The sequence below is a fragment of the Dipteris shenzhenensis genome, chromosome 17 (assembly GCF_047967505.1).
Source record: "Dipteris shenzhenensis isolate YYH24624 ecotype China chromosome 17, Dip_SZ_1.0, whole genome shotgun sequence".
NCBI lineage: Eukaryota > Viridiplantae > Streptophyta > Polypodiopsida > Gleicheniales > Dipteridaceae > Dipteris > Dipteris shenzhenensis.
In genome coordinates this window covers 40,117,541-40,138,241 of record NC_141612.1, presented here as the reverse complement: position 1 = coordinate 40,138,241, position 20,701 = coordinate 40,117,541, and the positions used below count along the sequence as shown (strand labels likewise).

Sequence of the window (20,701 nt, the reverse complement as noted above, 5' to 3'; positions counted from 1 at the left end):
CATAATACAATCAGCCATAGGCTGAAAAACAAGATAACCAGACCGTCATCCTATGCCCATCGGCACTTTACAATGTGCAAAGTGCATAGAGGATAAGCTGCTAGCAGACATCAGGTTTGCACGATAGAAAATGACAAGCTGTAGATGCCTGTCAACCAAGATCTCATGCCAGATCTCACTGGGAGAGTGAACTCTCACCACCACGTTCTCCTGTGCTAAGTCCATAGCACCTGAACTATCACTGTGTAAAGAAAATGTCTTTGTACCACCTGTGACCATAAGCACATGCCCTAAAATAAACCTCTGCTGGTCTACCCAACCTGCATCACCTGCATGCTGCTCCTGGAAGCATAAGGACCTGATATCCACAATCGCTTCCCTACTGCCAAAATCTACCATAATCATGCTACCAACTCCCACTGCAACGGAAGCAAGAACTGGAAGTGTAGCCCCAATGGCAAACATGTGAGAACCAAGTCTCAACACAGTCATAGATGCATGAAGTACTATGGCTGCCATATCAACCATAACTTGCTGCTCAACTGATTTGTGATCGTCAAACCTGCTGTGTTTCAAGTATGGAGCCAATACAAGCAATGGAGTACTCAATAACTTCCCCCTCTCCATACTAAAACAACCAAGTATCTGACAAACATCATCAATACCATGCAGCTCCCACTGCAAAGCATCCCTGTCCATAAGGAACCATATGGCAAGTAACCTCAGAAGGATAGCAACCTCCTGAATACTGAGACCATAACCTGTCTCACTGCGCATCACATCCTGAGCTCTCATAACAATATCAAACCTATGAAGCCAAGCTCGAGGGGATTGCTTCTGGCCATGGAGGCACTTACGAAGTAAACATATCAATGATTCCTGCCCATGCGCAATATGACCCGAGTCAATAACTGCAGAAACCACATCTGTCCTGGCATAACTAGCCGATGGATCATATCGGGCATCATTAGCCAAGGTATCCTCCTCACCATGCATAGCCTCATCCTCATCTGTAAGAGGCACTCGGCATCCTAGGAGTAAACTGTAACTATCCATAGAAGATGCATCAACAATCTCCATAGGAGTATAAACCTGTGGAATACTAGAGACATTTGACCGTCTTTGACCAAAATCAAGAAGTAATCGTGGCTGTCCCAACTTTATAATTTGCTCACCGTGGGAAAAACCTCCCACTCCAAGGGATATGGGCTGTCCCTGCATAGAATTCGGAGGTATTAGTGCACTTACACCCTCGTGGAACACCACTCTCCTGCTATCCATAGTCCTGGGCTGTCCAAACATAGCATCCTCTCTGAAATAGACATTATGGCTGCGTATCAATTCTCTAGTTGAAGAATCCCATAACCTGTAGTCCTTACTGGACTCACTATATCCAAGGAAGATACACCTCCTCGATCGGGAACCATGAGCATAAGCCTCGCAGCCAAACACACGTAAATGCTCATAACATGGTGCCTTGCCTGTCAAGAAGTCAAATGGCACTCTACCATTCAGAGATTTCCTGGGTGACCTGTTAAGCAAGTATGCAGCTGTCTTACATGCCTCAGCCCAATAGCATTCGGTAAGACCTACATATCGTAGCATGCTACCAATCCTATCCAATCGAATCCGATTTATGCCTTCTGCCAAGGCATCATGAGCAGAAAGAGAAGGAGTGGTCAACACCCTCCTGATACCAAGTGTATCACATAGATGCTGAAATCTAGAAGAGGTAAACTCTGCATCACCATCAGCCATCAAGCTCAATAGCTTCTTTCCTGATTGATTTTCAGCATTACCCAAGAAGCGCTGAAATGTATCATATACATCATGCTTCTACCGAATCGGATATACCCATATGTACTTTGTAGCAGCATCAATAAATGTCACAAAGTAAGAGGCACCACCCAGTGAAACGGTAGGCATAGGCCCACAAACTGCACTATGAACCAACTGTAATGGCTCAACATACCTCTCACTGACTGTCTTCCTCACAAAGGAGGATCTTGACTGCTGACCATCATCACAATCATGACATAAAATTTGAGAGACATCCATGACAGGAATGTATCTCAATGTTGTAAGGGCTTCCATACCTGCAGTAGACATATGTCCAAGTCTGGCATACCATAAACTAGCTAATGGCTGCTTACTAATCATAAGCATCTTATCTTGGACACCTGATACATGCAATGCATAAGAGAATCCAACCCGTGATCCCCTAGCCATAACCAGATTGCCTCTAGCAATCTTCCATGCATGATCACCCAAAGAGACATGATAACCTGCCTCAACCAACTGTCCAGTACTGATCTTGCTCATAGCAAGTCCTGGTATATGTCTAACCCTTTGTAGAACAAGAATAGGGCCACTAGGCATAACAAGGTGGATATCCCCATAACCATAGACATCCATAGAATGATCAATACCCATCAAACCACTCTCCACAATGCATTCCTAATATGCACTAAACCATGACCTATGAGGGGTCATATGACATGAAGCACATGGATCTAACATCCAATCACCAAGGATGGGTACATCAGTGGCCAAGAAGGAGGTGTCAGACATAGACAAAAGAATGCCTTCATCACTGCTACTGTCAGTGGAAACCCCGGCATCCACGCTTTGAAGCTCAACATGCTTCTTCTCCTTCTTCCTGTCATTCTTAACCTTGCTCTTCTTCTTGTATTTTCTCAGCCATTTCCAGCAATACTTTTTCATGTGGCCATACTTTCCACAATAGAAACATCTAACACAAGTCCGAGAGCTAGACTTGCTCCTGGAATTCCCCCTTGAACATGACCTGTTTCTACCAATTGATCTACCTCTGGAGTGCATATCAAGGCTGTATTTCAGCCCATCAGGACATTTCAACCCATCATGCTGTAACATAACACTATCATGGTCATACATCCGGCATATACGAGTATAGAACTCATACGCATGGCAGTCTACACCTTGTATACCATCATGTACCTGCAAGTAGACTGATTTCAAGAGTGATGACTGAATGATAAAGCATGCTTGCTCATCCATGTCATCCCAATCACTCTGTTTAATGCTATTAGGCTTGACACCTTTGCATTGAATGGGCTTATGCTGCCTCTTCTGCACTAACACATCATAAATCTGCTCTTTCCAATACTGAAAGTTTGATCCATCCAACCTCTCAATATCAAAGAGGGCACTACCAGCTGTAGATGCCATATCTGTGGCACAATAGGTCACAACCAAAGAGCAGTATAGTGCAATAGGCAACCCAAATGACCAAAAAATATAGTGTTGTCCAGACCAATCAGGTCTCCAAATAAATTGGCTGATCCAATGCTCAAAAGCACTCAGCCATAAAGAGGCATAAACAAGAATATATGCAGCCCAGTAACTTGCTAATGCCTGGCAATCCAAGTAAGAAATGCACTGAACCAAATGAGCAATGCCTGCTCAACCAATGGCAATAGGAGCCCAGCTCAACTATCCATAAACATCAGTGCGGCATCCACCAATGCAAATCCATAATGCATCGAAATGGCATTTACTGCATCACCAATGCATCACCTCAAGTGTGCAATCCTTTTTCATATGGCCCTTCTTGCCACAATGGTAACACTCAATGTTCCGTGCCTTGGATTTGCTACAAGACTTCCCTCTTTCTTGGGACTTCCCCCTGAACTGTGATCTGCCCCTTTGCACATTTAAGGCTGCATCCTGCTTGTTGCCATCCATAAACTTCTGTCTAATCTCCTCGGCCAACAAGCTACCCACAACATCATCAAATTTCAGTACTCCACCAGGTGCAGAGTTACTGACAGCTGTACGGAAGGTATCCCATGAGGATGGCCCATGAACATAAGAGAAATATTGCCTTAGTCTCTGCATCAAAATTCATCTTCTGAGCCTGAAGCTGGCTGAAAATAATATTGAATTCATTCAAGTGAGAAGCAATGGAGACCCCTTCCTTCATCTGCAGCTCAAACAACCTCTTCATGAGGTAAACTTTATTAGAGGCAGTTTCCTTCTCATAAGTGGCACACAGTTTCTTCCACAAATCTTCCATAGTCTGCTCATTTACTACTGTGAAATAAACTGACTCTGCAAGATGAAGTCTAATAGTAGACTTTGCTAATGCATCCAACTCATTCCAATCATCCTCAGACATATCCGCAAGCTTAGCTTCAATACCTGCCAAGGGTTTAATCTGCTTCTTTTGAATAAACACATCTCTTATTTGTTCTTTCCACAAAGAAAAGTTTGTCCCATCAAACTTTTTAATGCTGAAAAACTCCTTTTCAGACGTGGAAGAGGATGCCATGATACAAATGAAACAAAATCCCAAAAGCTAGTGCCTGCAAGAGAGAATCACACCAAATACCAGGTGCACCCAAATGTGTATGCCACAATAGTGTGAAATATCACCAAAACTCAAAGCTCAAAGCATCAAAAGATGCATCTGACTCATGTGCATATACTATGCATCCATATGAGCAAATCTGGCCCAAAAGAAAATGCCAATAAGTGTCAAATGACTTAAGCATAAACACTGTCCACTTGCATATGCATCAATAATGTCTCATCCAAGAGAGCATAGCACTATCAGTGCATCACCTGCAATGTTTCAAAGCTGTCCCTCAGTATAAAATAGCATCCATGTGCAAAGTGTCCATAAAAAATAGCATCCCACAAGGCAATTTGGGCCTATCAGCGCATCCAACAAGGACCGCAATGCATCCAAATGGCCTATAAATCATCCATTGCAACCCAATGCATACCACGAATGAGCGCACACTGCTCAAACTCTGCAACCAGAGTGATCTGCATAAGGTATGCTCAAGAAATCATAGTCCCACGGTAATGAGCGCTACTGAAAATAGAACCTGAGATGCCTCAAAACATGGGCGCCATTGCATAATCGGACTCAGCAAGAAAATCTGCAAATATCTCTCTTCTGCCAAAACTCCAAAATCCCAACCGATGAGTGAGAAATGGGAGTCAACACTTATCCACTGTATTATGTGTACTATACTCCCTTAAAGGCACATTGCCTTTAAGTGGGAGGTTGTTGGGGTAAAGGGCAGTGTGCCCACCCACTTGTACAGTGCCCATGTATACTCATATATATATGATAGAGGAATAAGCTGTAGTAGCTTTTTGCTCTATCATATATATATGAGTATACATGGGCACTGTACAAGTGGGTGGGCACACTGCCCTTTACCCCAACAATATATTATATGCGACCACCCCATACTATTTGCATTCCCGAGAATCTAGCTCTACTTGGAGTCTCAAAGAAAACAAAGAAGGACAAGCAAAAAGGGGTGAAGAAAGCTTCCAAACTAATTTGTAAGTTTTTGTATCCTTTTAAAACGTGTCCAGTGTTAGTGTGGTAGCCTCGCTCAGGCCAGTTGAGATCTACCCACACTAGGATGCAAAATGGATAAATGCAAAGTTCTTAGTTTATGGTTTACCATTTGTGATTTGAAAGGATCGTTTTCGTAAAAAATAGTATTTTTTTGGAATAAATTTGAAGTTATTTTCACGAAAAAATATCATTGAAGCTATACGGGAATTACAGTCTTCGCAACTAAGGATTTGCAAAAAATGTTCCTCCAATGCCAAGAACGCCATACAATTGTTTGGCCTAAGGAGCATTACAGGTTGGACATGCACTCCTAACCTTTAACGTATTTATCAAGCATACTAGGTAAAACCGATGGTGGCATGAGAGTGCATAGTAACTGGTTGTCATATCAACGCGGTCTTAGCATATTCGACATAAAGGCCCATCATCCGCCGCAAAGGTAATACATGTCAAAAGGGTGGAGAGTTTTTTGATAGCCAGGCCCACAAAATTAGGATCCAAGTTATGAACACAACCTCCATCTTCAATGCATTAGAGTGCAGCTTGTGCATCTTGCGCTTGATGAGAATATGCAGCGGAGATGCCGCATTGCTCCTCATAGGCATTTTTGAGGTCTTGCCTCAGTTTGATCTGTTGGAGCTTGCATTCATGCGATTCACTTCAGCAAGAAGCCACTCATTCTCACTCATTACTTGTCGATATGCAGACATAGCATCTTGCACTATGATGTTTGGAAACATGAGATCTTCCCTTGTTGCACTTTGTGGTGCAGGCTGTGGACCCTCTGTGCACTGTCACCCCCCTCTACACCTCCTCTACACCTACATCTCCCATCGCTTCATGCACATTCATTAATAGTTAAGAGCTTGTGATAGAAACTACACCGATGCAAAACATGGCTAATGCATACACTATGTATGATATAACTGACGCCAAAGCAATGTGACTTTGGTGCCCTTGCGCCCCTGAGATTTGTACGTGTAGTTCTACTAGCATATAATTCTGATGCTAACCATGGAAATGCGTTTGGAGGAGCATAAGCTGGGTCTTGCAGATATCTAATTTCAGTCCAGTGGAGGCTTCCTCCCTAATCAATAATGCCAACTTGGACAAACTTGTCATCCCCCATGAAGTCCAACATGTAGTTGGTTGCTTGCAGATCAATGTGCGCCTATCTGTGTGGAGATTTTCGGTCAAGGCGACATTCTTCTCTGGGATGTATGGTCTTAACCCATCTCACATATGTCCCGCAATGCTATGGGAGATACATCAGCATATCGTGCACACTTCCACCATTGAAAAATGGAGTGACGACCCAAAGCCCAGGGGTGTGTGAGTACCCCAATACTCGACCTGTAGATAGCTCTATTGACCACTGTCATCGCTAGCTCATTCCTTAGTGCTAGATGAGCATGGGTATCGTCTCTATTACTCTTCTTGCCAGCATACCACAATGTTGGCCTAAGACCTGGGACACCCACAACCTATATTCATAATACCTTCCCTTCTCCTCCCTTGCCCACCAGTTCGTGCAAGGTTAGCACTTGCAATGGAAAGTGTATTGTGTGGAAGCACATGTTAGCAAATGCAGTACATAGTTCTATTTATGCTCTCCCTTAATCTTGGGCTAGATCGGCATTTCGTTATAACCCACTAGCCATCTTGGTCATATGGGCCAGGGCACTCATTGTTACCTTTCCGACAGACCCTTTCTCCTTCGTGTTTTTTCTAGGATTAGAAATCTGCGATGCCTTCCATTTAGACATCCAGAGTGCAAGCTTCTCCACTCTATTGACACTTTAACATCTGACCATGCCATTCGACCATGACTGGGCCAGCTCATGTACATAAGGTCAAATACTCGGGATAGCATTTGTTTGCGTAAAAAATTTTGAGCTCGCATGGACACGGATTTCTTCATCACTCAATCCGATCAATTGTTCGATCGTTGTCTTGCGGATAAGCATCAGAACCTCAGTCTTCAATTGCTCTTGTGTTGCCATCAAGGATGGGTGTGTGGTGATCTAGTGCATGTAACAATCATTTTGTAAGCACTCAAACTTCTTCAAAATAAAGAGCACCCAAAATACACATGTAAATTTGCAATGCTAGTGTAAATTAAACCACTCACAAGCAACATGCAACATGCAACATCATTAATGTTTCAAAATAACTCTCACATAACTTCTAATCCTTAGAATAATAAACTACTAAATACGTTTTTCTTTCCAAGGCAATGGTATATTACGTCAAGTAATTTGTAGCTCACGACATAATCCACTACTATGGCAGTCACTACGTGATCTACTAGATTAGCTTTGCCAATCACACATCCAATTGGGAAGGGTTTTATCGGGATGAACCGACCGACAAAAGCAGGCCATCATTCGGATATAACCCGGCTCTACTAACATCTATGTACATACATAGATATGATATATAAGAAGATCTAAGTGAGGGAGCTGACTAGCAGATGTGAGCCATGACCCGGCTTCGATCTTTACTATTACAAACATCAGTTTTAGGCGAGGTGAATCTGACTAGTCAAAGAGGAACGTCTCCTGGCCTAACTGATACATAAACAAGCATTGCTCCCTCTCTTTTTTACTCTCCCTCTCTCTCTTTTACTTTCCCTCACTCTCTTTTTCTCTCCCTCCTTGCCCCCCCCCTCCCCTCTCTCTCTCTCTCTTTCCCTCCCTCTCTTTCCTCCCTCTCTCTATTTTCCTCTCTCTAATAGCCTACTGACAGTCAGCCACCAGGGCGAGGTGAATCCGACCGGTTGAGGTGGGTCATCACCTAGCCCGACTAAACGACACCAAAGACTAAAGAAGAACTCACTCCCTCCCTTCCCCCCCCCCCTCTCTCTCTCTCTCTCTTTTCCTCAGGGCGAGGTGAATACGATCGGTCGAGGCGGGTCATCACCTGGCCTGACTAACCGAACCAAAGACTAAAGAAGAACTCACCCAAGAGGAAACGTGGGAGAAAGCGACAGGTATGCGCGAGGCGGTAGTGGTAGGAGCGGGGTCTGTTTATAAGATTTCGTAGCTCCACCGCGCGGTACCTACCCCGACCGCGGTGTGTCAACGACCACGATTGTATATCATTTCAAATCAGACGATCCATGATGACACACGTGCCGATATGACAACTACTGCACGGTATGGGTGCATCACCAAGCGGTGTCTCCTGGCACCCGAAAAAAATCGTGCAGGGTCCCTCATGCCGCTTGGTATGGTTATATACAGTGAGGTGTTTGGAAGCTCATACCACACGGCAAGAGGACAAATAGCGCAGTAGGCTCCCAATTGACAACCGGTGTAAAGAACCGCATTTTTGGCGTTTAAGATGTTAGGCCACGTTTTTAAATAAAAAAGTACGTATTTTAATTTTAAAAAAACGTACTTTTTACATCCCTGGTTCTACCTAAACCTCTAAGCCAAGCTACCCTCTTGGGCCCGATAAAGGAGTACTCTAATTAGCATGTTGTCTATCGTACCATGCATCATCGCCTTCAATGCATCTTTTCCCATGCATGGTTCAAATCCATCATGGCAAGTGTCTCCTATGATGTCACCACCCTCAAAGTGCTTCTGGCACGTGTCAAAAAACATGATTAATCTGCCGTTGTGATCATGAGTTGTCATGCCTTTCTCTAAAAGTCCCACTCCTTGAATGAAAACAAATACGTGTGGAATATAACAGTTTACTTTGGTTAAAGTTCGCAACTTTCAATTTGAAAGTAGAAGCGTGTACTTGAACGTTGTTTTTGCTATGTTTGAACAAGCTTAATGCGCCTTTTACTTTGTAGCCGTCCAAGTTCTTTTTGTATTTTTATGATTTGAAGTTGTTCATGAGAAAGTCATTAAAAAACAATAAGGAAAGATAGCAATATTTCCATTAAATCAATTTGTCAAGTGGTTTTAACGAAACAATCTCCTTCCAAATCCCTTCCTACCAAATTGACTGAAGGCACTGTTCTGCATATCGTGCAATATAAAACAGTTCAAGTCGAAGGCAAATGGTCCCAGATCCAACTGTAATGTAGACCATTCGCATCAAGCCACAGCCTTCACGTTTACCCAGGCTTGACCAGTGGACACGTTTGGCATCATGTTTTACAATTCTACGACATGCATATAATCCCAAAATCCAACAAATGGCCAGAAGATATTACATGTAGGGAAAATTTTGCATGCATTTTAGGCTTGCAAGCGAACAATATAATCTGGGATGCCTCCTCTTAGGGGTTTGGCATGATTTCAAACGTTGCAACCTTTTTTGGATACTTGAAGTATACTACAATATATTTCCACAAGGCACTCGTCTAGCCTAGCATCCAGGAGACAGCACACCAACACATACCATAGGAGAGGGATGTGCTTGGACCCTAACGATGCATACAAAACCTGATTAGCGAATTCTGGTCCAAAAAATTAGAACATGCTTGTTCTAAGTTCAACGACGCATAGCCACTGCTGTGTTGCAGCCCATGTGCTTTAGATGCATCCAAGCCAAAGTCTTCAGGTATGCCCAGGCTTGGGCCAGTGAAAAGAGCACTGTGTTTTTACCCTCTGCTGCAAGGAATACTTTGTTTGCATCATAGGCTTGCAAGCAAACAATGTAATCTAATTGATAGTAGTGGATAATGATATGAACAGGAAGAGAAACTGATCGACAATGAAGGCCAACCTGCTAAAGTTACCATAGGTGCCATGCATCAGCACCTATCCAACATAACTAAATGCTCCTGGTTGCAAGCAGCTAAAGCACTGAGATCTCATCAAAGGTGTTGCAGCAAAGCCAGAAATTATCAGCTGCAGCAATTGCATACATAGACGCCTCAATTACTGTGGACTATCAGGAGGAATAGCAACAACGTTTGCCTCATCAGTCTGATTGCCCCTAGCAGCACCATTCTCAAAGCAACAAGGGATCCATGCTCTCTCCACAGTATTATTTACTGTGTTTGGTCTCTTTAAGATGTAGACACATGGCTCAACGTAAACCTCAAAGAGCCACAAAATGAAAAAAACAGCAATCGTTCAAAACTAAAGAGCATCAACAAATCTATTCTATTGATATCTCTTTCGTCCACTAACTGCTACTCGTGAAAGATCAAAATTGATCTTACGCCTTTTCTAACAGAGCTGTGATCATTAGGCATAACACATCATAAAAGGTGCCAGTCAGAGCACTAATCACTTGATGACCTTGCACAACTCAAGGTGTGTCATATATTTTAATGACATGGCTTGGCATGCTCCGGCCAAGTTCCCCATTTTTCCTCTCTCAGATGCTTTGACACAAACAAGGTGTCTCATTTATTTCATTTACTGTTCTTGTTGAGCTGCTAATCATGATCTGCTGCAGCATATAAAAAGTTCTTAAAAAACCTGAACTGCATTCGAATCAGGTCCCTGGAAAGATGCATTATACCCAGAATCAAGGTCACATGATAAACGCATACTCAAAACTGCAGCTAGATGCTATGCTAGCCCTGCACATCCACGCATTGATTCACAGAGCTCTTCTTCAGAACAAATTTCAACCATCAAATCAAATCCCTACAAGTCAAAAGAAGCATCAAGTCGATGCTTAAGGTGGTAAAGGCATACTCAAAACTGCACCTAGTTCCAGCACTTCACTCCTGGATTTGATGGCCGCCTCCTTCAGAAGGAATTGTATTGACCAATGAAACAAGCGGGTGCTCAAGAGGGGAGAGAGTCAGAAAGGCCTGCTGCCACTATTATTTTAGGTTGAAGATAGACTTGGGGCTTGATAGCCAGTGTGCCATCGATCTTGAAGCCAGGGAAGATGGTGAACTGCACACAGGGCTGGAACGATTGCGCTGCACAGTCGAGAGCATCCATGGTGGAAGCATCAAAGATGGAGCCTGGATCGGGGCTCAGGATTTCAACTTGAGCGGGGGTGGATGAAGCCATCAGCCTCTGGAGCTGCCACACACATTTCGCTGCAATCAGGAACTGACTCTTAAGATTTCCAGACCAATTATCAGCTTCCCACTCTGCCAAAGCCTCCATGGCATGCATCCCCTTCCTGCAGAAGCGCTTGAACTGAGCATCGTCTTGGCTTTCTGAGCCGAAAGCAGGAACCATCACGCTCTGAGTCCGAACCAGAATGTGAAAGTTGTTGAAGAAGATGGAGGCTATGCAATGATCCAGAGCATACTTGATGTGCCATACCTGTTCGAAATTGGGGTTCTTTACGTAAGATTCGATCATCTTCAACAACATGCCCTCTCTGTCTTGAAAATCTCTGGCCGACATGAGTTCTGCATCCTTCTCCACGATAAGCAGTCCGGCTAAGATCCTCGTCTCCTCCCTTGCCGCCTCTGTGGCTTCATGCAGCGGGTGCAAATCCTCAGCGGCCTGATCCTGGCCTGGACGATGCCGCATCCAAATGCCGCTTCCAATGGCTTGAATCCGATCATTCAAATCCTTCCAGCCAGCATTGTACTGTGCTTGAAGATTTATTTGCATATTGTCAACCTTCTCCTTCATCTCCTCGAAACCGGCCTGGATTTCCGATGTCAAACTTTCAATCGCGCTCGACAGTAGGTCGAACTGGCACTCCTGATCTGGCCTCGCAACGTCTTCAAGTCGCTTCTTGTCACCCGCATGACTTTTATCATCCTTGCTCTCGCGCTGAGGACTCCTGGATTTCCAGGGGATCTGGCTTCCAGAGGGTGACGCTTTGGACCGGCTTAATTGATCTGCGGCAAGCTTATTCACTTTGCTCCGCACGCTATCAGCAACTCCGAATCTCGATTCGTTCACGTTTGCCACTGGAATTACCGGTTTCTCTCTGCCGTATCCCAACTCTGTGCGTGCCAGCTCTGTGCGCCTTGATTCTCCACGTTCCACTGCTCTAAGTCTGTCGAGTCTACTGCACGATCTTGTGTCGTTGAATGGCTTGAACTCACTAGCAGATTTGTGCGGGCAACGCGATCTTGATGTGCTCAGCAACCGGAGTTCATTCGCAGACGCTGTTTGAATCGTCGTCCCTTCATAGTCGTCCACATGCGGCGATTCTGTCCGCATGCATGGCGAGCGAGCAGAACTAAAACACGTATTCTTTCCCTGCTCTCTGGCGGAATGCAATGTTCCGTTCCGTTTGTACATCTGGATTTCCTCTCTTTCTGTGCGTTCCTTACCACCTACGGGCGTTGGCCTTCCGCGAGCCTCTGTGCTGAATGGACCGCTCCTGCGGCAAGACGCAATGCACGTGCTGGGATTGAGTTTTTCGCGTACGTCGAGCAGAGGCTCTTGCTCCTGCACCAATTAAGTGTTCACTCACCTCAGTTCTAGGAACGATTCAAATCCCGACGCACCTCACACACATCCCGGAATCCGGATGTCGACATCTTTCAGTGTCGTCTTTCTTGCGAAACCGTTCAGAGGATGCAAACGAACGCAAACAGATACAGAAACATGGATAATTCACGAGTGCTGCAGAGGTTACATTGACGACGGAGCTCCGAGCACTATAACTAGACTCCACTTCTGCGGAAAGCGTAGGCTCATCACCGTCAGGCGCGGCCATCGATTCCTCCAGAAAATCGATGCTGCGGCTGTTTGATTTGGTACCGTTAATCCTCAAGCGTTCTCCTCCGTAGAGATTGATCCTGCTGCTCTTGATTGATTCTGTTCCCGTTAGTCTCGCCTCTGCTCGCAGCTCCCTCCCACTCTTCTGTTGGGAAATCGCATATCAGACGGTGCTTTTGAAGATCAGGACCCTCCAATCCATTCCTTCCAACTTTCTCCGATCTTTTCGAGGCATTCTTTCCAGCTTTCTCCAATCTTTTCGTCGATTATAGTCTCTTCTCTGCTCTCAGCTCCCACTCTCACGGATGATCCTCCGTTGTATCAGACGGTGCTTTTGAAGATCAGGAGCCTCCAATCCATTCCTTCCAGCTTTCTCCGATCTTTTCGACGCATTCCTTGCATCTCTTTCCAGCTTTCTGCGATCTTTTCGATGTATTCCTTCCATCTCTCTCCGACCTTTTCGACTGAAGCATTTTCATTTCAACGTATGTTCCAGCAGAACAAAGACCATTTCGATGTATCATATCAACAACGTCTCCCGGCACTAACATGTTAGTTATGCTCCCATACATGTCGAATTCACTCTCTCTCTCTCTCTCTCTCTCTCTCTCTCACACACACACACACACAATGGTGTTAGGGAGGGTTCACACCACCTGCCCTGGCCATTGTGCAAGGAGCGTGGTCCTAGTTTGCCCAATCAAGAGTCAGCCCCGGTTGTCCTTCAAAGAGTCGGCCACGGCTATCCTTCACAATCAAAGAGTCTGCTCTCGGGCACTTGGTCCTCATTAGCCCAATCAAAGAGCCATTAGGAGATTATAATAATCTTCTTAGAAATGAAGTCCTAGTTGAACTCATTGAACCTATATCTTTATCACACGAACCAAAAAGAATTTCATATAAACAAGAAAAAATAACACGACATACTATATGGTAAGAATGTCTGGTTAAGTGGAAAGATAGACCTGAAGAGAGTTCAACATGGGAAAAGGTAAGCAATCTCCAGAGGAGTTTTCCCGAGGACGTAGACCATTCTTAAGGGGAAGGGAATGTTATATCAGCCATAATCTCAGAACCATTTGGTGTGGTTATGGTGAAGCAGGAAACTAGAGGGCTCGACAGTGCTTGCATCAATGGGAGTGTAGAGGGTCGAGGACTAGGGATTACCCTAGGCCTAGGCAACAATATGGAGTAAGGCCTAAATGGGCATGCAGGTTCTAAGGTCCAAATGGACACATGGCACTCAAGAGAACACCATGTGGCAAGCACTGGGCTAGGAGGGAGGATTTCAGAAGGAACTTGAGAGAGAGCAAGGTCATGTGACAAGGAAGGGAATTCGTGGCAGGGTGGAAATGAGAGAGCTGAGCCCTCCTTTGTGGATATAGCCGCTTAGCATTCTTGGCTACATCTGACACACAGTTGTCATCACTTTACTGTAAGCTTGATCCTTGGCACATTGCAATTCTTCCACCATGACTTGGTTCATATTTATAGGTTTAGCGTAAGTCCTCAAGTGGCAGCTCAAGCATAAGCCCCACAGTGGCAGAGCTCTCTCACACGGTGTTCTCATGGGTAGACACTCTCATTCAGTACACGGGTAATCCTCTTTAACAAAGCACTAGATTGCCTCTAGCATGGAGTTATTCACATCATGTAGTTGATGATAGACTCCGAATGAGATCCATGAGTGGAAAGAGAACCTACTTCGACCATTCATTACCACAGGGTATGTACCAATTTATGACACTGACTCAAGCCTCATTGGTCTTGAGAGAACAAACGTGGATGCACCACATGTTAGCATGGATCCGCCCATAGTTTCTGATCATGCACATTTGATGGTAAACCCTCAACATGAGGCACATTTGGCAATAAGCCCTTAGCACAAGGCACATTTGATGGTAAACCCTAAGCACAAGGCAGTCCCATCTAGATTAGCAAAGTCTGATGCTAGTGATGTACATCCATCACATTCATGCATGGATTCAACACCATCTACTATTACATCAGATGCAGATACATAGCAGGAGTTCAATTATGGTCTTGTAGACTTTCAGCACATAAGTCCTCAGTATGAGGCACTCACATCTTCTGCAACATGCAAAGATATATGCCACAATGCATTCAGCTCTTCAGGTGATTCCATTCCAGCATCCATCACTGATGTTTTCACCTGTGACACAGAGCATACCTTGGAAAAAGTTTCCACAAGCAGTTCAAATCAACATATCAGTCTTTAAGACATCTCAGCATTATCTTAATTATGCTCTGCATTGCACAACCCTTGGATCCAACTATCACAACCTCTGATCAGCAGACCATTCCTCAATAAGAGGATATTTATGCATCAGTGCAGTCCTACCCCAATGTGGTGGAGATCATCAGGATTAGCCATAGTGGAACTTGGGGAACCTTAAGGTTTCAGCATGCACTTATGGCTATCGTATATAGTCCTCACTTGATGTAGATTAGTGGTTGGATTCAGGATTATAGATCTATCTCGACATCAGCATTCGGCACCACATATGCCTCAAGGATATCTTTTGGTTTTTCAGTTGTATTTTAGGTCTAGGCCTCTATTCTTTCAGCTCCACCTTGAGCATATGATAGATTCTACATCCCATGCCGATGAATGCTTAGCCATGCTTCAGCTTATGACAGTTGAGCATGACAGTTGAGCATACAAGTTGGATAGGTTCCTACACGTTGTTAGTTTTATGGGCCTCTTCATTAGTAGAGCAGTGTATCATACCTGCACTTTTGGCCCCAGCTTTTATGCAACCCCTAGATCACTCTATCAAAATTGACTATGCGGTCTTCTTTGACCCCACATCATTTGACAAAGATCATAGTTAACAACAAGACTTCGTCTACTTCGTCAGTGATGTTGGAGCTCTCTGAGCTTGGCTCTATTCGACCGTTTCCATGCTCGCATTTAGACAGTAGCAGGCAACAAGTTCCAGCAACACAGAACTGACGGAAGTGGGAGCCGTGAGAGCAGGACCGTGCGGTGGGGAGCGTGGATCATCGACTCGAATTGAGCGTCTGAGCGGCTATGGAATTGAGCGACGACTCGACGACCATCTTCTTGGGCTTTGGAGCGGTGGATCGTGGATCATCGTGGACGCTACTAGAGTGCTCACTCTGCTACGCTTCTGTCATCGTGCAGCAGTGCTGCTCTGTCGGTCGTCCTGCTGCAAGTCCTTCCAAGTTCCAAGGTCCTTCTATGCTACAAGTTAGTGCAAGTCCTTCCAAGGTTAGAGTTGCTGGGCTGCTTCTATGAGAGCTCCTTCCATTGCAATTTAGCCTATATTGTGGCTGTGGTGGCACAGTTTGTGGTCAATGTTTGTTTCAATTGGAGGAACTTAGTTTCCTGTCGTGGAAGCAAATATATCTTTGACAAGGAAGCTACAGGAACATGTCATTTCTAGTGGGCGAGCTTGTGAGCACTCAGAGTGAACTATGGATGCGCTTGGATGCCGAGCAGATTGCCATTGATGCTGTGAAGTATGGACATTAGCTGTGGATAGGCTGATTTGAGGCTGTTGCTTGGACACTTTACGGGACTGGTCATATGCCATTTTGCAGTCTTGCACAAGGAGCTTTCGATCTGTACATCACTTTGGCAGTGGCATTGACACATGCTTTGACAGTGGTACATGCCTGGTTGAGATGCATTGACAGTTCGTTGGATGCATGGTTGTTTGCCTATGTTGGATACATATGGTGGTACGGTGATGTATTGAGATTCGTCAGATTAGCATCATTTGGAGCACATTTCGGGGCTGTTTTGCCAGTGCTTTTGGGCTATTTTATTGTTGATCTGTGAGCATTCTTGGGGCGGATTTGTTGGGCATTGTACTTGCCATTTTGCTGGTGTTGCAGTTGACATACGGGGTGATCTACTGGATGTATTTTGACCATTTTTTGGGGCTGGTTTTGCCGAAGCAGATGAGTGCTGTAAAGGGTAGCAAACATTCAAGGAAGCTGCTGTTGCTGTTTTTATGACAAAATAGTCATTTTCAGGACTGAATATCTCTTTCTTGGTGCCGAATTGCACTTTGTGCCAAACTAGAAAGTTGTAGTTCACAGAATATACTACAACTTTGCTTTTGGAAGCAAGTTGATCCGATATAAGCTGCAGGAGTTACAGCCTCTGCAAAATCACAAAAAGTTGCAGTCTACTGTCTATTTGTAACCAATGTGCAGGAAGCTGTTTTTCAGGTGAGAATATCTGAGAATCCAGAAGGATTTGGCTCTTGAGGTCAACTGACAAGTTGTAGATCTTTCTACCAGCTACAACTTTGCTGTTTACAGCTTTGGCATCCGGTCTTTCAGTGAAAAGATATCGCTGTTCAAAAACAGGGACAGCGTGTTATTTTGCCCAAAGTGGCTGTGAGGTACTGTTGTAGGGATTTCTCTTGCACAACACTGAATTGGGAACTCACAGTAAATTACAGAAAGTGATTGGGATCTCACTTCAGTCCAAGGGCATTATTGGCATTTTGGCAAATCACTTTGGCACATTTGGCAAGTGGTGAATGCTTGATTTTGTTGCCAAAGGATTGCACACTTGAGGTGATGCATTGGTGTTGCAGTAAATGCCATTTCGATGCATTATGGATTTGCATTAATGGATGCCGCACTGATGTGTATGGATAGTTGAGCTGGGCTCCTATTGCCATTGGTTGAGCAAATATTGCTCATTTGGTTCAGTGCATTTCTTTCTTGAATTGCCAAGCATTGGCAGGTTACTGGGCTGCATATATTCTTGTTTATGCCTCTTTATGGCTGAGTGCTTTTGAGCATTGGATCAGCCAGTTTATTTGGAGACCTGATTGGTCTGGAAAACACTATATTTTTTGGTCATTTGGGTTGCCTATGGCACTATACTGCTCTTTGGTTGTGACCTATTGTGCCACAGATATGGCATCTACAGCTGGTAGTGCCCTCTTTGATATTGAGAGGTTGGATGGATCAAACTTTCAGTATTGGAAAGAGCAAATTTATGATGTGTTAGTGCAGAAGAGGCAGCATAAGCCCATTCAATGCAAAGGTGTCAAGCCTAATAGCATTAAACAGAGTGATTGGGATGACATGGATGAGCAAGCATGCTCTATCATTCAGTCATCACTCTCGAAGTCAGTCTACTTGCAGGTACAGGATGGTGTACAGGGTGTAGACTACCATGCATACGAATTTTATACTCGTATATGCCGGATGTATGACCATGATAGTGTTATGTTACAGCATGATGGGCTGAAATGTCCTGATGGGCTGAAATACAGCCTTGATATGCACTCCAAAGGTCGATCAATTGGTAGAAACAAGTCATGTTCAAGGGGGAATTCCAGGAGCAAGTCTAGCTCTCGGACTTGTGTTAGATGTTTCTATTGTGGAAAGTATGGCCACATGAAAAAGTATTGCTGGAAATGGCTGAGAAAATACAAGAAGAAGAGCAAGGTTAAGAATGACATGAAGAAGGAGAAGAAGCATGTTGAGCTTCAAGGCGTGGATGCCAGGGTTTCCACTGACAGTAGCAGTGATGAAGGCATTCTTTTGTCTATGTCTGACACCTCCTTCTTGGCCACTGATGTACCCATTCTCGGCGATTGGATGTTAGATCCATGTGCTTCATGTCATATGACCCCTCATAGGTCATGGTTCAGTGCATATCAGGAATGCATTGTGGAGAGTGGTTTGATGGGCATTGATCATTCTATGGATGTCTATGGTTATGAGGATATCCACCTTGTTATGCCTAGTGGCTCTATTCTTGTTCTACAGAGGGTTAGACATATACCAGGACTTGCTACGAGCAAGATCAGTACTGGACAGTTGGTTGAGGCAGGTTATCATGTCTCTTTGGGTGATCATGCATGGAAGATTGCTAGAGGCAATCTGGTTATGGCTAGGGGATCACGGGATGGATTCTCTTATGCATTGCATGTATCAGGTGTCCAGGATAAGATGCTTATGATTAGTAAGCAGCCATCAGCTAGTTTATGGTATGCCAGACTTGGACATATGTCTACTGCAGGTATGGAAGCCCTTACAACATTGAGATACATTCCTCTTATGGATGTCTCTCAAATTTTATGTCATGATTGTGATGATGGTCAGCAATCAGGATCCTCTTTTGTAAGGAAGACAGTCAGTGAGAGGTATGTGGAGCCATTGCAGTTGGTTCATAGTGCAGTTTATGGGCCTATGCCTACTGTTTCACTAGGTGGCGCCTCTTACTTTGTGACATTTATTGATGCTGCTACAAAATACATATGGGTCTATCCGATTCGGCAGAAGCATGATGTATATGATACATTTCAGCGCTTCTTGGGTAATGCTGAAAATCAGTCAAGAAAGAAGCTATTGAGCTTGATGACTGATGGTGATGCAGAGTTTACCTCTTCTAGATTTCAGCATCTATGTGATACACTTGGTATCAGGAGGGTGTTGACCACTCCTCATCTTTCTGCTCACGATGCCTTAGCAGAAGGCATAAATCGGATTCTATTGGACAGGATGGGTAGCATGCTACGATATGCAGGTCTTACCGAATGCTATTGGGCTGAGGCATGTAAGATAGCTGCATACTTGCTTAACAGGTCACCCAGGAGATCTTTGAATGGTAGAGTGCCATTTGACTTCTTGACAGGCAAGGCACCATGTTATGAGCATTTACATGTGTTTGGCTGCGAGGCTTATGTTCATGGTTCCCGATAGAGGAGGTGCATCTTCCTTGGATATAGTGAGTCCAGTAAGGACTACAGGTTATGGGATTCTTCAACTAGAGAGTTGATACGCAGCCATAATGTCTATTTCAGAGAGGATGCTATGTTTGGACAGCCCAAGACTGTGGATAGCAGGAGAGTAGTGTTCCAGGAGGGTGTAAGTGCACTGATACCTCCGAATTCTTTGCAGAGGCAGCCCATATCCCTTGGAGTGGGAGGTTTTTCCCACGGTGAGTAGGTTATAAAGTTAGGACAGCCACGATTACTTCCTGATTTTGGTCAGAGACGATCAGATGTCTCGAGTATTCCACAGGTTTATACTCCTATGGAGATTGTTGATGCATCTTCTATGGACAGTTATAGTTTACTCCCAAGATGTGGAGTGCCTGTTGTAGATGAGGATGAGGCTATGCATTGTGAGGAGGATACCTTGGCTAATGATGCCCGGTATGATCCATTGGCTGGTTATGCCAGGACAGATGTGGTTTCTGCAGTTATTGACTCGGGTCATATTGTGCATGGGCAGGAATCATTGATATGTTTGCTTCGTAAGTGCCTTCATGGCCAGAAGCAATCCCCTCGAGCTTGGCTTCATAGGTTTGATACCGTTATGAGAGCTCAGGATGTGATGCGCAGTGAGACAGGTTATGGTCTCAGTATTCAGGAGGTTGCTATCCTTCTGAGGTTACTTGCCATATGGTTCCTTATGGACAGGGATGCTTTGCATTGGGAGCTGCATGGTCTTGATGATGTTTGTCAGATACTTGGTTGTTTCAGTATGGAGAGGGGGAAGTTACTGAGTACTCCATTGCCTGTATTGGCTTCATACTTGAAACACTGCAGGTTTGACGATCACAGATCAGTTGAGCAGTAAGTTATGGTTGATATGGCAGCCATAGTACTTCATGCATCCATGACTGTGTTGAGAGTTGGTTCTCACATGTTTGCCATTGGTGCTACACTTCCAGTTCTTGCTTCCGTTGCAGTGGGAGTTGGTAGCATGATTATGGTAGATTTTGGCAGTAGGGAAGCGGTTGTGGACA

General features: G+C 44.5%; 1 protein-coding gene across 1 annotated transcript; it reads right to left on the bottom strand.

The window, feature by feature from the left end:
• Window positions 1-10,665: 10,665 nt before the first annotated feature.
• LOC147892108 (uncharacterized) lies at window positions 10,666-13,596 on the bottom strand. Its single transcript, XM_087388573.1, has 4 exons — window positions 13,584-13,596; window positions 13,255-13,391; window positions 12,714-13,072; window positions 10,666-12,586 (listed from the first exon to the last, which is right to left on the bottom strand). The coding sequence occupies exons 1-4, from the start codon at window positions 13,594-13,596 to the stop codon at window positions 11,071-11,073; spliced, it is 2,025 nt and encodes a 674-aa protein (XP_087244699.1). The 3' UTR covers window positions 10,666-11,070.
• Window positions 13,597-20,701: the final 7,105 nt, after the last annotated feature.